The sequence below is a fragment of the Xenopus tropicalis genome, chromosome 8 (genome assembly GCF_000004195.4).
Source record: "Xenopus tropicalis strain Nigerian chromosome 8, UCB_Xtro_10.0, whole genome shotgun sequence".
Taxonomy (NCBI): domain Eukaryota; kingdom Metazoa; phylum Chordata; class Amphibia; order Anura; family Pipidae; genus Xenopus; species Xenopus tropicalis.
The window spans coordinates 86,625,474-86,645,388 of record NC_030684.2 but is presented as its reverse complement, the minus strand read 5'-3'; the positions used below and the strand labels follow the sequence as shown (position 1 = coordinate 86,645,388).

Here is a 19,915-nt window from a genome sequence, read left to right as displayed (position 1 = left end):
ATCTTGAAGAAATCCACCAAGAGGCCAGATGGGTTCTCATTGCTCGTCTACATTTTATAATTATGGAAGGTGGGGTCCTTAGCATTACTTTTCATGAAGCTGAGTCCTTGCACACTTGAAGCAATTTTAAGTCAGTCTAAGTGGAAGAATTAATGAGAGGCCAATCCATAAATATACATCAGCACTCCACCAACAGTAAGACAGTCAGGAAGAAACAATGATGGAAGTCAAACTAAAGGATCCTTGTCATTAGTAACAAGCGGATTCCAGTTGTCACGACTTCAGTTTTATGTGATTAGAGTATGAATCATACAGCAGAATAAAGTTCAACTGAAGTTGTGCATACACAATAAACACAATTCAAAAAAGATCTATTGATCATTTATTTAACCAGCTATCTTGGAAAAAAAAAACCTTAGATTTCAGAATATTATCTCTTTCAGAAACAAAGGAAAATGGATGAAACCAATTCTCATCTTAATGTATAATGCAAATATGGATTAATGCAATGTATTCAAAAGAACTGGGATTTTTAAACGGTTATATTGGGATTCCTAACTTTTTTTTCAAATCTAGTTTTAACTGTCATTTACAATAAAAAAAAAATAACAATACTTTCTTAATCTTAGTTTACATTTCCACAATCTACTTCTCCTTCTTGTCAAGTCAGAATGAATAATTCATAGAAAATAGGAAATCTTTTTGGAGGTTAATAAAGTAGTATAGTTGAAACACAGTTCATTTTAATTGTGCTGGTTGGGACTTGAACACATCCTTAGAGAGTATACCGAGATCCTTAGTTTAGCCACATATAAAAAACAGCACATTTCAGATCTCTGTAGTATATTCCTGAGTACCCTACTATATAGTTATCTAGTTACAATCTGTTAACTATATCTGTTTTATATTTGAGAATTCTGTGCACAGTATATTGGATAAATCATTAAACAAACTCAGATTTTATTAAATGTGTTGGGGTTGGTTACCCTGTTGACATTTGTGGCTATATTCAGAGCAATTACTTACACAGACATAATGTTTGGCTTTTGTTAATTTTCAAAGCAATTCACTGTCTTGTGTATGATGATTAGTTCAAATGTTTTTGTTTTTTAAGTCCAATAAAGTGTTCTACCATACTCATGATTATTCAGCCACTCGGGAGTTTGTAGACAATATTTCATTCTGCACTATACTTGTACATAGAATTCTACTTAATATTATACAGGCTATGACTAATACTATTTGTGCAATTAAATCAGGTTAGACAATGATCAAAAAACAAACTAATGGCTCTACTGGGATGCAAACATTAATAATCCTCAAATTGTGCACATATATTTTTCATGTTTATCCACTCACCATGATCCACAAATAAGGTACTTTTTCCTGCAAAAAAAAAATCCTCTTTCTGTTATCTTTAAGGTTTGTAAGTTTTATTTTGTTTATTTATTTATATTTGTTTCTGAACTATACTGATCAATTTTGTTTGTTAGCACGCTCCCTAATGCAACGCAATGTTTGGTATTTTGCTGTTCTGAGTTCTGTTAGCTTTGCTTATTATCCTCTCTGGGTGGAAAGGGACTTTTCCTGGTAGCCTTAAATCAGGAAGGAAAAGGGCACATTTTGCCTAACAGTTGTGAAGGTAGGAAGTCTAAGAAGTCTTAGCATGGAAAAGGACAGGAAGTTGTGTGGAGGAATTGAGGACTCCCAGAAATGGGAACAAGCAGCATACCTGTAATGCTCAGTACTGGAATAGAAAACTTGTTAGACATCCCTGATTTAGATTTTTTTTAAAAATATCCTGGATTATACTGAATTTATTTCGTTAATGTTATTTCAGATCAAGCTACTGGTAAATGATATACTCAAACTGACAAACACTCTAATTCTTTTTTAATAGAAAAATAGCATTGATATCATCCCTTTTTTGTTTTATAATTTACAAACCATTGAAAGTGGTGAAAATAAATGCGTCACAGGCTGCCAAATTCATTCAAATGTCACAAACATTCAGCCAAGGGATACAGAAAAAATAGTACATTCTCTGCTCGCTCTGTTGGATTACATCTTATTGCTTTCAGTTGCACATTACCAATCAATTGCTGATAATTCATAAACTGCTGGATACCCAGTGAGAAAATGTCAGTGGAGTTACACAATAATTAAATGCCATAGAGAAATCCGAGGCAATGGTAGCCATAGCAATATTAGAAATTATGTCAGACACTCCTGGTACCTGCACGGTGCTAATGAAAGGAATTCACCAGTTGAAAAGAAGTAGTTGTTTTCATGTTCCTTTAGCAGTGGGAATAGTTAGCTTCTGGAAAAACTGTTTATCCTTCATCGGGACTTATAATTCCTTATCTTTAAACTTTGGGGAAATAATGTTTCATTGTCTGCACCTGTTGAGATGTCTGATAGATCCAAAGACAAGGGAAGTAGACTTATTAAAATTTGAATTTTGGAGTCATTTCAAAATGACTTGAAAGCAGTGAAATCTCACTCCACCCTTAATTTTGAGTGAATCTGAATATTAAATTAATCTCAAAAACTTACATTTAAAAATAGCTTCATTTTGAATATACAACAACCGTTCATGCCTATGGTAACTCAGCTTTCAAGTGCCAATTTGTTTACATTTGTGCTTTCAATTTTTTTGCGCTTCATAATTCTTCAATATTCTAATTTTGGAAACTCAAAAGTAGCTGCAATCACAACTTTTCAGTTGTTAAAACCTTAAATTGCAAAAAAATGTAAGTTAATTTAAATGCTGATTCATCTTCTCCCTAGTATTTGGACCCAATTCGTGCAAGACTTTCTGTAGGGGACCATCAGATGTTAAACTTAGGAAGTGGCAAGACAGTAGGACAGGTAAGTAAGAGAAGCAGTGAATGATGCAAATGGGGTGGGAGCCAGGGGGCCGGTGCTCTGGAGCAAAAGGCAAAAACCTGAGGTAGCTTGGAAGGTTGATGGGCTCTTTGCTACTTTGGAGAGTAGTAGTCAGCTTGATAAAAGGTCTTATGTGACCTGAAACGTTGCTGCTGTTGTTGTTTGCCCCAAAAAACTTTGCAATAAAGGCATTTTAATCTACAAAGACAAGAGGTGCTGTTCCTGTTCTTCTGTAGCGGGCTCTTTGCTACTGACAGTTGGCTTTTTAGCTCTTTAGCAGTAAATGGACAGCAATAGGAAAATGTATGCTATTAACGTATATAGGAACTGAGTTTGTATTAAGAAAGTCATAAGTGGGGTATATAATAAATTGTGCTATATTAAAGGTTTGCATTGCTGCAGCCTTTCCTCTCATTCTTATAGCTAACAGTGAGTTTGTTATTGTAGTGATTTGTTACGTGTCTGAATGAAATTGTATAAAATCTTAAGACCCTAAAAACAAACCCCACCACTATACGCTTGGCTAATTGGCACAGATCTTTTTGTCAGTGTCTTGGATAAAGTCTCAAATGAGCAGATCAATGCAAAAGTGAAAATAAATTGCAGGCCTGTCTTTCAGATCTGTCAGGGCATCATATATGCAATGAGAACATGTATCAACGGCACATATGCCCTAATGCAAAGGGCCTGGAGGAATCGTAAATGATCCCTATTATCTCTCCGGCTGCATCAATTGCTATCCAGTGGCGTCTGTGCAAACCTCTGCTTTCCAGAGTGTCCAGAGATTTGTTGAGCTCAGGCTGAAAGTGAAAGCTGGCATGACCCAACATTATATGGTAAAATGAATATTATGTTTTGTGTGTAAAATGTTTTTTTTTCCAAGCACAGTCTATTTTCTCATCTGATCTTTCTGTCTACTGAGAACAACAACACTGTGCCTTGGCACAAATCAACAGCTCATCTATTGGGATTTTCTTGAAATCAGTGATATGTTTGTTTTCTGCTTACATATAAATCCATACATTGATATTTTTCAGCAACAGTTATTATGGCAAATACATACCAATTAAGATGTCATACTATATGACTAATTGACCTAAAAGGGTACATGTTTCCAAGACACAATCACACCATTAGTTACTGATAATCTTGGCTCTGAACATTGTAAACATGGCATTTGATTGTCTGCTAATGAACAATATAAAACCAGAATCTTACTTATACCAATACTAATAATTTGCTATATGCTGCATTAACAAAGTGATCACATGGTTGATTTGTAATTATTTTACATGGACCCCTCAATTTTTCAGTCAGTAATTAAAAATGCCCCACATTACCAGACATATATAATAATATTTAATAGACTTGCATTGTTGTTGCATTGAAAGTAACACAATGGACCAAAGAAATGGCACAAATCTTTAAAATTAAAGTGAGATGCATGCAAGAGAATCATTTGTGCCATGTCCATTTCTGTTCTTTTCTAGTAATAAAGAATTCATCTGTCAGGCTTTGCCTTGGATATTTGACCTTTTCTCTGGTGGGAAATATCTGCTTCTTTTTCAGGTAACTTAAATACTGAAGAGATTAACAATAATGCAATGTATTTAGGACATATTGCTTTTACATCCTTTGTCTTGTGTTAGAGACAAGCACAAATGGGACAGTATTCTTCTTCAAAACACTCACAAATATTAACTCTGCAACATTTTTAAATAATAAAAACAAAGGATTCATAAAAACAAAACATTTTGAAAGCAGAGCCCCACTGACCCACAGTCTGCTCGTTAAACACACACCGGGCGTAATTTAAACAAAACTGAGCTTTAGCACAATGTTCTAGTCTTGCCACTAGCCTTGCACTAAATACTGACCTCTACAAAATTGTAAATACCCACCGGTGTGCCAATGTATTAGTTCTAGTAGCATGAATAGCATAAGTTATTGAACACAGATACATTTATGGCCATCCAGTGTAGCTGACTTGGGTGTACAGTTGTTATAGGGACAATGCAACCTCTTGTTTTATTGTTATTATTTAATGATGTTGTGTCCATATACATTTAAACCATTATGTTCTGTGAATTTTGTATTTTATTAGGGAAGGAGACATTTATGAGCACTATATGTTGTATATTGTACAATACTGTCGCATTGGAACCTATACACCAGATATTGAACAGAGATGCCCCACAAAATGAAGCAATATTTTCCTAACAGAATAAGGCAAACAAGCTCCTTTTCCTCAATATAAAAGGCCAGTCTATTATAAGGTAATTACATCATGTGAAAAATCAGGAACACTTGTAGAAAAGCGAGATAAAAACACTGTACAGATTGCATTTAATGTAAATGTAATCAGTTTGCAATCATTGAAGCCCAGCAACATCCATTTATTAGAAATAACACTGATTTGCAAAACCTCTGGGCCTTTTAGTCTATTATATTGTTTATTCTATGCGTATTATAAATAACATGAGAAACTCAATCATTAAGATTTCCAGATAACTCATCTGTATTGGCAGCTAAAGACCCATAGAAGGTAAGGCAGCAGACAAAAAAAGACTAGTTACTTGTTAGTTAAAGCTCAGAAAAAGTATTTCTAGTATCTGGGGCTTCACTGGCTGCATAAAGTCTATGTGACACTTGCATCACATTGGGTACAGGGCAAGACATAGATAATAATATCAAAGAGATGTTCAATATCAAAAGAGAGAAAATTGGCTCACTAGTAGGAGTGAATGCACAACAAGCAATTTGGCACAGAATCTGGCTATCCATATTGGAACCATATTGGCCACCCTACCTATCAGGATTGAAAATCACATTTGGGCAAGGACCACATTCAATCATTGATGTGGTCCTCCCTCGGTTTGTCTGAATATGAATGGCCACCTGGCCCAATGAGTGCATATAGCTTTAAGGAAGCTTGCAGCCGGTGCAGTTTAAGAGGTAACACCGTATTGCTGTTTTTGTAAAAAGAAGGTTATGATCAGAAAAAGCTCCAAATCACAAAAATACAAATAACTTATCTGTATAGGTAATTATAGACCCATAGAAGACAAGGCAGAAAACAAAAAAAAAAGACTAGTTACTTGTTAGTTAAAGCCTATCAGAAAAAGTATTTCTACCCTCTGAAATTTACAGTTATTAAAAAGGGTTAATAATTTAAAAGCAATCTGCTTATCCATGCTAAATACAACATTAATAAATAAAAGAAAAGGCTGCACTGTCCCTTTTAAAAGTACATGTAGCAGCAATATGGGGTCCGTCTTAGATCTAATGGACAGTGCAAAGGGCAAAGTCTTGTCACAAACTATGTAAAATGTTGCATTCTTTATTCTCCTTTGGAGAAATATCAATTATATCCTGAAGGACCTGTTGAACTGCGTTGTGGCTTTCCATAGAAATATGATCTGTCTAAAATGTTTCCTTTATTAACTCTCTAGGCTTCCATGTCAGCTGTGTTCTGATCACACAGAGGGTTGTTAATAAATGGGTTATAAAGTGCCCTATTCTGGTACAGGGTTATAAATATTTACTGTCAAGTTGAGCAGTTGGGTAATAGTCATAAGGTGCAAAGCCAAAATGGAGTAGTTACAAACAGTAGTGAGAGATCTGTAAATACAACATGGTATGGTAGGTATAAGGTGCTCTATGCACTCTGCAGGTAGGTTACCAGGTAGATTACCAAACTGTGCCTAAAAGTCAGAGTCCTGGTAAGGTACCTGCAAAAGAGCATACATGTGCAGTGGCTTATCTCATTGTACAGTATTTAATAAATGTAACTCACAGTGCTTTATGTACCTAACTAAAATAACTCCTAAAGTGCTCCTCGTTGCAGTACAGTATGCCAGAAAATGCCTTCCAAAATAGCATTGAACCAATTATGCATGCTACACAGGGAAGATCAGAGGGTGCAACCCATTTTCAGATGACTTTACAGTTGTATCAATAAAAAAATATAGGTCAAACACACAAATGGACAGTAAGATGAGAGATAGACAGATATCAGGACTTTTTCTCCCCCTAACACTAGGTGCATTTTCCTAAATAGGGATGGTGATATGTTGCTACCTGCTACCTGTTTTGTATGCCCATCTGGTTCCTGAGCTATTTCGGGAAGGCATATTCTGGGATAAACTCTACTGGTGTCTCGGTTCATCTTTGCATGCTGTAGTTGGCTGGAGGAATAACTGTAAAAGGATGACATGTTATATCCATACCCACTTTCACAGATTTATCTTTAAAGGACCACCAGTGATTCTCATTCATGCATCTAAAGAATGTCACACCCAAAATATGGCACTTAGCATGTATATTTTCAAGAGTCCTACTTAGTTCTGGAATCCATATTAGTTATATTCACCTGTCCACACTAGTCTCTGCCAATCTGTTATTCATAATTGCTAATGCCCCTATACCACCTGAGAATCCATTGTGCCTGGAACTTGTGCCAATTTGTCTGGGGCAGCCATTGGCAGTTTCTGAAAGCTGTTTCTGCATGATAGCCAAAGAGACCTTATTGGCAGCCAAGAAGTCTTTCATGGAGATCATCTCACCAGACATTCTCCGTCCATCGGTTTCACTTTCATACACACCATCTGTTTCTATAGAGATGTTCCTTCTAGTTCGAACATTTCCTGGCATAACCGCATTTCTCTTAGGCCTAAAAAGTTTTCTTTGGCATCTCTGACAGCACCTGCACTCTAATTTCCGCAATATCCAGTTAACACATTGTTTAATGACTATAGATATAACATTAAATAAAGAATAAATACAGCAAACTCCCATAAGTATGAAGATAAAGTTTCCAAATCGGTAAAGCCCCTGGTTCTCGTATTTGGCTTTTTGGCTACTGACCATGTCCCCAAAACCAATAGTGCTGAAGGCAACAAAGCAGAAATAAAGGGAATCAAAGTAACCCCATCCTTCAATAGGAGAGAACATTGCTGAGGCACAACAGGATATAATAATTGATGCCACACAAAGTATCAGCATGACATAATATACAGAAGGTTTCCAACCAGCTAGGCTGTCTACTTCTGAGTGTCCAGATCCCCGCCTTGTTTCAGGAGGGAGCCCCCCCTTTCTTTTTAACTGCCTCTCATGGAATGACTTCATTATGTAGGCAATTACTGTGATCAGCCGCTCCAAGAAGAGGTTGAAGAACAAGATGGTTGCTGCACAGCCAATCAGGCCATAGAAGATAAGAAATATTTTACCGGCAATAGTGGCCGGAGTAGTCATACCAAAACCTAGAAAAGAAAAAACAATATTCAGAAGAACAGTAAAAACACAGGTGTAAAAATTGGCTTTCAAACAATTGTGAAATTGTCATTTAATGATTTTCTGGTATAAACAAACATTTTACTCCAAAATTCATCAATGCAATTTTCATGAATAGACAAACCAATTCACATCAGCAATAGGCAGAGCTGAAATAGTCCTGATCCCGTCAATATTCAACTATTCCATTTTTCAATGGTTCACTTGCTGCCATTCTCATTTTCACTAATTTTTGGGTATATAACATTTATTTATACTTTTTCTCAAAAGCTCCAATCCATTTGACTTGTGCTCACCCCTATGTGCTGTAAAATTATTCTGTTTGTGATGTCTAAGTTAAAATGAGAGGTCTCTGATATATACAATCTGCACACAGTGCTTTTACTTTCAATCTGGAATGCAGTCCCTTTATATCTGTCTATTTTTTTTTCGTAATCCCTACAAATTTTCTGGAATGTTCATTTTTGCCATCATGCTGTATAACTACAAACATTTCTTAACTACCAGGATGATAAATACCTTTCACTTTCCCATGTATTTCCACAATAGCAGATGGCTCAAGTAGGACTGAATGTCAGAACAAGAACAAGCTATTTAATGCTAGGAAGGTATGGTTGCATGTAAATTTAATATGTCGCACTGAAAATGAATACATTTAAATGAAAAATAAAATAATAATGGCAGAACCAATATGAATTCAAAGAGAAGTGCCTGACGCAAAGAGCTCCTATTCATGGATTAACAATAGCAATGATAAAAGCTGATGATGATTTGAACATGGATAGAGATACCTAATACTGCAATCATAGCATAAGTGCCTTGGTACACAGGCAAAAAAAATGGAGAAAAAAAATATACAGTTTTTAATTTGCATATAAGGGGGCACTGGCCATTTAGATAGAATGTATGTTAACAACCTAAAGGAAAGAGGTTGATAAAAAGCAATTTTTCAATTAAACTGTAAATAAGTCTAGTGGCAATGAGGAATACAGGATGCATAAGAAGCAATGTATAAATGTCTGCTTTGATGTTTGAGGTTTAGGTTTAGTCAAGGAAGTAGATTCAGTGCAGTTAGGATGCTGTTGTGACGATAAAGGAAGTTCTGTGTCCTTGTACATACATTGCTGGGTAAACAGTCCATAGTCCTTGTTTATTGTTGTTACTGAAACAATATTGCCTAAAGGTGGTCATGCACAGGCAGATTTAGACTGATTCAGCAGCTTATCTGCCCATGTATGGGGACCCCACATGGGCCTACCCCAGGTTTGATTTTCTAATCGGATCAAGAACAACCTATGCTTTGGGTCAGGAGCTTTGTCTCGGACTCCTAAATGAGTGCCAGGAATTATGGATCATCGCTTGGTTTTTGGGAACCTAAAGATCACACCAAAGTTTAAAGGCTCCTAACTGAACTAATGCTGAACTGGCTATCCTTGTAACTACAATAATACAAAGATAAATAAATATTTTTAAATTCTACTCTTGTAGTAGTTGGTCATTAACAGTTCATTAGAAGTTCATTAGATTTAATCAGTGATCCTGTAATTAATAAAAATAATATTAATAAAGATTCACCCCTTTATCACACCCATGGACTGCATGGGAGGCAAGTAGGTGGATTTATCAAGGAAACAGGATGAACTTGAATGTTGGTGGAATGACGCACACTGTTGTACCAAGGACAGAATAAACAAGAGAAAGCTGTCAATCAGGAATATCCAAGAGAATGTTGGCAAATCCAACAAAGAAGGCTTGAGTAATACCCAGCAGATATTCAGCGCTTAAAAGACTGACTTATATTCAGTTGTTATTGTGACTGAAGGCTCTTTGATATGCTACATACCACAGCAACAACAATATATATGCCAATGCTATAAAGCAAAAAGCTGAGAATTCTCAAGCATTAAAAGTGAGTAACATGGACTCACCACATTAAAGGGACACACAATTACCATCAACTGAATCAGAAATTGCTCCTGGCCTTTACTGGAGACTATATTAATTGCCCTTATGTGACATGGTCAATATTATCAGTTATTTATATAACATATGACATTACACACAATGACACATCAGTCCTTGTCCCAGTGGAGCTAAAAATCTAAGGTCACTATCACATACACACTATGGTCAATTTAATGAAGAAGCCAATTAACCTTTCTCTATGTTTTTGGAGTGTGGGTGGAAAATAGAGTGCCCAGAGGAAACCCCCGCAAGCACAGGCATTCATGTCAGTAGGACCCCAGTGCTGCAAGGTAGAAATGCTAACCACTGCACCACTGTGGTATTTTCAGGCATCCCTGTCATCAAGTGACAGAAATGTTGATAGATGCCATCAGATTCTCATTTATCTTATGTGCTTTTTTTTTTTAAGGTCTCCAAAAACAATGTTTGTGATACACAAACAGGTTAAGTAAAAGAAATGAATGACTATAATAACTATATTTATTATTAACAATCAAATGGAGTGTTATCTATAAAACAGAGTGGATCCTGGCAGTAAAACATAATGTCCCTAATAGTGATGAGCGAATCTGTCCCATTTTGCATTGCCTAAAAATTCGAGAAACGACAGCCAAATTTTAGGGAATCTTTCCCGTTACGTTCAGAATCAAAGTTAAGAAAACCCCCAGATACAATCATTCTGCTCATGTATCAAGTTAATCCAAGTGCTAATAGCTGATATACTTTTGCTATAAACAGTATACGCCTCCTTTTGGTTCTCGTTCCTTGAATAGTTCAAATATATATGGTTTTGCACACTCACCAAAATAAATCCCACTGGGTTTTTTCAAGTTATCATAAACTTGCAAAATTGTTAATTTTGAAGGCAAGAGTAGCTGTATCTAACTACAGGAGACCAAAGTGATCTAACTTCCGGAAGACCAAATGTGACACAGTTTCCCAGAATTTAGCAATTAACATCTTTCAACTGTGTGTAGCCTATAATTATCTCAGACATTTCTGAAAGATAAGGCAGAAGGACCAATGAATTCTGGGCTGTACCTGTCATTGTGCTGAAGCACAGTTTGTGATGATTTACTTTGTTATTTATTGGGACAGTATAGATTTTCTTTTCCTTCTGTGGTTTTCTAAATAAAATATGAAAAGCTAATTATGTAATTATTTTTTGGTTTTTCCTAGTTTTTATGATGAACAGCTTTTTATTTCTTATCACTGTGAGGCCCAAATATCCTTTTCATATACCAGCCATACCCACAGAACATCAGTACTGTAAATATTCTTTAATTGTTTATTGAGGGGGTAAGGTACAACATATTTATGATTCAATTGCAAAATGCATTCAGGTCTTTGTTACAATCCTGATGCAATCATCAATAACATAGCATTACTTTGATAGCCACTAATTTCTACATTATTCTGATTTTTTTTTTAGTAAGAACCAGCAAATGTATAGACCTTTAAGGCCAATGTTCACAAGTTTGAATGATCAAAAAATCACAGATGATTTCCTGCTGTCTTTCTATGAGACTGACTACTGCCAGCCCAAAAAGCAGCACCAGACCAGCAGCAAAACCAGATCCTATAGAATACACCAGTATGTGCCTATTAATACTGGACACCATAGATTAGAGATATTTAAAAACAACATAGAAATAAACACAAGGTATACAAGCATTAAGAGAGTGGCTGTATATAGAGGTACATACATTAGGCAATGACAAAAATTGCAGAGCAACAAAACCTCCAGCATTCATTAGCTGGTACACATATGTACAGTATTAAAATTGGCTAAAAGAAATGCCACGATAAAGGAAATATTCTGTGAACCATATATCAGTAGGCTGACAAAGAAAGTATGCATGGTATCCACATATTTACTACTGCAAGTGTAACTATGGCAGGCTGCTATGTAAAAAGATGCTATGCCCATGTCCAAAAGACTTTTTTTTTGGAATTGCCAAGCAGCCTATTGAAGTGCTGCCATACTTGGATTTTAAAAGCTGGTGGCAGGGCCGGAACTAGGGGTAGGTAGAAGAGGCAGCTGCCTAGGGTGCAACGATTGGAGGGCGCCAGGCAGCCTTTCCTGCCTACCCCTAGTCCGCTCACTTTAGTCATTGCCACTGCTTGTCATTAGCATTGGGGGCAATGATCTATTGGATTGCGAACGCGCAGGGGGGGGGGGGGGCCAGGTGGCTGACCGGGTTGCCTAGGGAGCCCGGACGGCTTGGCCCACCCCTGGCTGGTGGCCACATAAATTGTTCTGATGGCTGCATATAGGAATCTCTGCTTTATAGTGTGGTTCCTTTGGTAGAGTTTGCAGTGGTTTGTGAATTGTAGAGAGGTGAAAAGACAAAAGGGCTTTAATTCTCTGCTCTAGGGGTTACAGGATAGATGAGATATTATTCTGACCTGAAGGCAAAAGCTAAGCATTGGTGTCATAAGAATGAAGTGCAGAAATGCTGGAAAAAGAAATGCAGAGAAAGGAGAAAATATATACTCACTCTCTCATTGAGAACATGTTGCTTTACAGTATTTAAAATAAGCAAGCTATGCTATTTAGCAATAAGAGATAAGAGATAAAACTGATGCATTGAGAGATTAGGTAGATCTGGACAATATTACACCCAACCCCCTAAAAAGATGCCAAGAGAGAGATTTAAGCAGAATATAATATGTGAAATATGAGCAACAGAATGCAACAGACTACAGCGAATGACCATAGGATACTCTGAGATCATTGACCAAAACATTGCAATAGTCTACTCTAAAAAAAGTATTTGTTGCATTCTCAGGGTGGATGGACACTTTTCATTTCAGGACCGTATCTGACATATCTCCTTACCCTTGATTTAAGTAGAAAAGAGCATTTCCTCCATGCTTATATAGAAATTATATTATGAACTAAGTTCAAGTTATGTATATCTCTAAGGTAATTATCTTTTGTCTTATTTTTTTCTTCTGTTTGGTATCTGAGAAGCTACATTTCCCTGTGCCCCATTGGTAAAGATGATTAGCATAACCACTCTGTACAAATTTCTCTTTCGTTTGCTCATATGCTGGATATTTAACTTGCTATTACTTGCGGTACATGTTTGATCTCATTAAACTGACTTTGCTGAATAAAGTGAAGGAATACATACTTTTGATTTTGATCTGTAGTGTGTTATATATAAATTACTCATGGAGCCACCACTGCCTCTACAACTGGAAATGAATTTTAGATTTATCCCAGCTCAGTATAAATAAATGTAATATCAGGAAATACATTATTTATGTGAGAATGAAATTCTTAAGGAATTCATGTATTCCCACAACATCATTAATATGTCATCTATATACCAGGCACATACACTGACATTCCAACAATAGATACCAATTCTGGCCCATACAGATGACAGAAGGTAGTACCTGTACTGCTTCCTGAGTCTGAAGTAATTGCAACATAGCATTATCTCTAAAAGACTGAAATGATTAAAGCTGTAAAAGTGTAAAGAATAAAGATATATTGAAAACAGTTACTGATAATGCATAATATGCATCTTCCATTTACATAATAATTAATGCAGCAATTTGCTCTCTACATCACCTAGGGAACAAGCATGCCTTTACTTTTCCAGCATGCAGCCAATGGGCAAAGATGGGGATAGTGGGAAATGATAGAGATGAGACAGTTGTGTCAAAGCATTGCTTTGACAGTATTCAAAACCAAGGCCCAGTACATCAGATTTAAATGACCTTAGATTTCAAATTCTACTGGAGCAGGAAAGATGAACAATCTCTGTAAAGTGGTAAGTAAATGTGTTGGAGATGCAAATAATACAGGATAATAAGTATCTGGGCTGTGTGCAGTATAGTATATGGCAATGTCATCTTGTCACTTGCTTGTAAGTGTATAAAGGAGCCATATCTTGGGTATCCAACAGTAGAAGTTCCTTTCTTACTTTATGGCAGGGATATTAGATATACTGTACACTCAGGATTACAGTCATGTGCAAGTGTGCCTATTCAACAAAGGAACCCTGGAGCTTCTTCCACCCAGAACATGGTAGTATTTCCAGAGCAGGCTGCGTCACTAGGTGCAACAGACTTGCATGCAAAGAATCACATGCTCAAGGCTTTCTAATGCCAGCTGCTGAAAGTGGCATTGTCCCTTCAAAAATTTTAGTCCCAATACACACCCAATTAAGGAGCACTTACTCAAATATAGAACCTTCTGCATATATGCTGCACTAGGCCACGCTGATGCTGGAACTATAAGAAAAAATGCTGCATTGTTGGTAAAAGAAAAAAGGTGATTTATGTCCCAAATGTCACTTTGCACAATGCACTTTCACAGTCATAAATGAACACTCTTTTGTGATGAAAATATCCCCTTTAATTTACAGACTGATTTGAGTCTGAATGATACAGCAGCAAATGAAACAACCAGCAAAGTAGATTTTGATAAGAATGTGGAAATTAAGTAAATGTGGAACTCTGGAGTCACATTGCTGTGCCCTGGAGTGTGGATAATATCTTTTTCTTTGTATCTTCAATTAATTTGTTTAAAAGCTTGGCTTGGTTTGCTAGAAGGATTAAAAAATATGAAGAAATGGTTGACAAAGCAATTAAAAAGGCAAATGGAACAATAGCCTCTACATTAACAGTTCCCCATCTCTCCCTAATTATGTAGCATTTTAGCTATAAATTTATTATATTCCTTAAAATCTCATTAGTTACTTAATATATTTCTATCCAGAACTGATGCTATAGCACTTTGCTGATGGGCACCTTCTGCCATGTCATGAAATATGTGTAGACTCAAGATAGACTCAGACCCCCATACAGAGTGGAGGGAATCACATTAAGTCAGGGATGTACAACCTGTAGCCCTCCAGCTATTGTTAAACCAAAGGCTGACAGAGGGACGTTGGGATTTACAGTTTAACAGCTGAAGGGCTAAAGGTTGGTTTTTAAACAGCATACTTGTCTCCATTAAAATGCTTACTTGCACCTCTGCATGTTTCTTGTACTAATAAGACAGCGGTGTCTGTTTTGCTGCATAAGATGCAAGGTGCACAGTACAGGGCTCATGTTCAAAAAGAAGTGTGTTGCACCTACATGTGCAAGTGACTTGTGCCTTCCAGCAAGCACTGCTGCACCAAAACTGACCCCACCAAAACATGAATGTAATTTGGGGACTTAATTTGGATAATAATTTTTATTTGCATTAGTGAAACACACGGGAGTTGCAGTGCAAACTAGTTGTGCATTCATGCATTGTTATTTCCTTGTTTTTGTTTTGTTCCATGTTTCTGTCTGTAAATATTAAAGATTGTTTTCAGGAGGCAATAACTAAAAGAGAAGGAAGTAAGCTGGCGAGTCTAGCAGTGATAGCAGCACTACTGAATGAGAGAATAGGCTGAAGAAAGAAAGCCAAAGGGACAGACCGGAGACTACACACTCAGAGTGAATTTTTAATTGATTATATTAAAATGCAGTTTCTTGGTTCTATAGTTTTTTAAATCAACTAAACTCATTTCCACAAATGTTAGTAATTTATCAAAAGATCTGAATTGAAAATGAAGGAACAAAAAAATTTGCAGTAAAAAATGCGAAAACCATGACTTTTTATTTTAAAGGACATGTAAAGCCTACATTTGCCTACAATGTATATCAGTTGGGCACGTCTCTCCCACCCAAATGGCATCATTTGTACTGAGTATATCCCCTCCGCTTGCCAGCACCATCACCAGCAATGCCATCTCTTCACTGGCTGCTAGACTGGGGGGCGTGTTTAGTAATCTGAGCTTAGAACAACTGAGCATGCCCACAAGCCAGAAATCAAAGCAAATTCCTGAGGGAGGGGGCCAAGTGGGTTACAGGAGGAGAAGGAAATCTTAGTGATTAAGGAGATGTTGCAGCCTTACTATTAACCTCTGGACAACCAGTGTGGCAGGTATTGAAAGATTTCAAAGAGGCTGTTCACTGATTACATTTTTGTGTGTGGGGTTTACATGTTCTTTAAATTGTTTCACTTCAAATCTTTCATATTGTCGTATAAAAGCCAGCGTAAAAAATCCCCCAAAACTTCTAAAACCATGAAGCAAAGTAACATTTTCCAGCTGTAAAAGGGACATCTTCGATTGGCTTTTACACAATCTGAACATGTTTTAGCTGGCGTCATTTTGCATTGGATTTGTTGAGGTTTTGTCATATAATAATAAAATCATGTTTTTTACAAAAAATCTTTGTGGCATCAAAAAACTTGAACTGAAAAAATCAAGTAAATGCCCCGGTTAAAGTTTATATGTTTATATCCAGTGCCCACAAATAAAATAAAACTTGGCAACAAATGTCTAATTTTATATGAGAAAGGATATCAATCCATAGTCCTAATGGTGTTCTACAGAGCTGATCTGTTATCTGTTACATGTAAACCTGTACTTTTTCCTACTCTACTTGAATGGGTGCTACTACACAGCAACTTTCTGAAGTGTTGGTCTAAAGTTTCTCAGGTCTATAGGTAGCCTCTTGATTTTTTTAAACAGGCAAAATTATGTTTTCATCCCTTTTTTATAAGACGCTACTTTATTTGCTTTAGTTTTCACTGAAACAGCTTGTTATCTCAAAAAAAATCCCCAAATCCTTCTTAATTAATAACCCCTCAACCTCTTAATCTAATAGTATGTTTTTAATTAGAGAGAAGTCAAGCATTACTTTTTAAAACTTGTTTTTTTTCTTTAAACTACTCGCACTACTAATAAATATTCCTATCTGCTAAAAATAGCAAATGTAACTGGAACAAAAAAACAGAAAGGAGTTAATATAATCTACCTAGGGAACAAAATCATTTTTTCAATCAGATTTAACAAACCTTCCATTTAATAAAAATTATGCAATCAAACAAATGTAAATTCAACTTTAATTAAACAGTTGAGAATCATGCTTAATTACATTACTTATCAGTAAAATGAGGAATACTGGTTTTTGTTTACATTGGATCTCAGAACTGTAGTGACCTGTTAATTAAATTACCTATTGAAAGAATGTCCCTTGGCTCAATACATTACTGAAAGAAGGGCAAGCAATGACAGTTAAATTACCCTTCAGTGCTTTGGACATTGGAAGAACATATCTGCTGGTTGGTGTTTCTTATTTCAGAGTGAAGAGCTGCTTTAGATTTGTACTTGATTTATCAGCATAGAGATATTTAATGCTACAATTTTATGTAGCTGAAAAACACCACAGAATAAGAAAGGGATTGTATACTAAATCAGGTAGCTGAAAATCCCAGGTCCTTTTATAAATCACCTGTAGCTTCTGACTAAGAAACAAGCATAAGTTCACGTGAAACACAACTAAAACAAAACAGTAACAAAAAAGCTTGAAGCTTTTACTACATTTTTTGATTCTCTTCTGTCAGCAAACATTTTTCTTCTTGTCTCATTGAAAAGGTTTTTCTATAAAGCTAAATCTAAACTGAAAGATTTGCTAGTCATTTTAGCAAGAAAAAAAAAAAGGCAAATCTTTATCCTTTTCTGCCACCAGAATGCTGTGCCAAATCTGTGACATCCAGTGATCTTACAACCATATTGCAAAAGGGACATGTGTAGTGCAGTCACATCACATGCACTGCTTGGTGCAGTGTTGGGCGATAAATATTTTTGCCCAGTCCAATCAAAATCTTAAAAATGCCAAATTACCTGTCCTAATTAATAAGGAAAGGCAAATATTTTGACTTCATACAGAGATTGATGAATGACACTGCCAGCTCAGTCAGTGTTGTAGGTTAATAAAGGTGAGAGATCTGCATTAGGTGAGGCCTCTGCAGTGTCAAACAACTACTGTCAGAAACCATTACCCTCTGTTCACACAGTGAATAAGGTTCTGATTAAACAGTGAATAAGGTTCTGATTACTGCAGGACAGCACTGTGGCCTGCTAATGCGCCATTGGGGGACAGGCAGTATCACAGTTGCAACCCCAATAATGCTACTTTTTTCCTACAGCAGTAAAAATGACTGTAGGTAAGAAGGTTGGAATCTGGGAGACTAAGTAGTGGGAATACATAGGAAGGACCAACCATGGATACAGTTCTAACATCCCTAACATTTCTTTCCATTTGCCTTCTGGAGAGAGTAAGTATATTGTCCATACTGCCCATATTTCTCAGCAGAGATGTCTAACAAACTAAAAATCATACCATCATCCAAATCCTTCAACACATTGCAGTACATCTAGATCACTGTCAGCTGAAGTGCACAGAGTAGACATCACTGGAGCACAATTAAACAACAGTGCTTGTTAATATAGCACACATTGCCCAGAAATCCACAACATGAATGTCCAACGTGCATTCTTTGAGTTAAGCTACAACTCTGAGAATTCTTAACTGCATGTGAAAATAGACAATTACAATAGACCAGTGCTGTCCAACTTCTGCAGTGCCGAGGGCTGGAATTTCTCTAGCATACATTGTGGAGGGCCGCTAATGGAAGCCAGTTTTGACCACTCCCTCTTTTTAACCCACACCCACTTCAAACCACACCCATTTTATCACAATGGTGGTAGTGCAGCTAAAGCCCAAATGTTTGGTCCTCACTGCAGGGATATCAACCGTCATTCATATGTGAAAGAATTATATTATGTCATATTAAGACATACCCTTAAATCCATATGCCTCCTCCTCTGTGGATAGCACAGCAACCCCCAAGCACATAATTACACACTTTAGGGACCATTTAATGGCTATTTACAACTTCTAACAAACTCCCAGAACAAACCCCTGCCAGGTTCACCTCCTACAGGCAGCATAGGGCAGGCAGAGTATGGCACACAGGCAGTACTCTGCCTTTCCTATGCTGCCTGTGTGTGCCATACTCTGTCTGCCCTACCCTGCCTATGTGTGCCATACCCTCCCTGCCCTATGCTGCCTGTGTGTGCCATACCCTCCCTGCCCTATGCTGCCTGTGTGTGCCATACTCTGCCTGTCCAATGCTGCCTGTGTGTGCGCCATACTCCAGGGATCCCCAACAATTTTATTTGTGAGCCACACAAGCAAGAAAAAGTTCTTTGGGGATACCAAATAGAGACTGAAATTGGCTATTTGCATACCTCCCAATTGTCCTGATTTCCACGGGACAGTCCCGATTTTAGCAGCTCAACCTGCAGTTCCTCGCAGTTCCAGATTTTTATTGAAATGTCCCGCATTTGCTATTGATCTCCTGCTCTGAACACCAGAAAAAGGCCCACACATCACTAATAGGGAGGCTTTTGACAGAGAGCCCAGAATATTCAACCCCTCCATTTAGATACAATTGTAACTAATAAGATAAGCAGGTATCTTGGGGGAACTGCGACTTGCCTCTTAAAGGGGTTGTTTACCTTTAAATTACTCTTTAGCATGAAATACACATTGATAGTCTGAGACAATTTGGAATTGTTTTTCATTTTGTTATGGTTTTTTTTAGTTATTTATCTTTTTGTTCTGCAGCTCTTTAGTTTGAAATTTCAGCAGCTATCTGGTTGCTAGGGTCTTGCTTACAGCCAAAAAACACATTCTTAAACCAGATCAGGAAAACATTCAAGATAATTTCTATATTTCATGGACACATAAAACATAAAGGACATTTCTAGCATATCTGGGGAAGATTAGCACGAGAGAGAGAGAGAGGGAACCTGAAAATTTTGCAGATATTTGGAATAGATCAGGCAAATTAAAGTATATTCTGTATGTAAAAGAACAGGAAAATTGTCAGGGAAATTATCAGGAAGGATAATTTGTTCTG

The 19,915-nt window shown here is 36.8% G+C and overlaps 1 protein-coding gene across 1 annotated transcript in view; it reads right to left on the bottom strand.

Moving 5' to 3' along the window:
- Positions 1-1,876: 1,876 nt before the first annotated feature.
- The window catches only part of kcnk13 (potassium channel, two pore domain subfamily K, member 13), a 50,977-nt gene continuing 32,938 nt past the window's right edge, over positions 1,877-19,915 (bottom strand). The window contains exon 2 of the mRNA XM_002933200.5: positions 1,877-8,150. Within this exon, the coding sequence (XP_002933246.1) occupies positions 7,258-8,150 (893 nt within the window). The 3' untranslated portion in view covers positions 1,877-7,257. The remainder of the gene's footprint in view (positions 8,151-19,915) is intronic.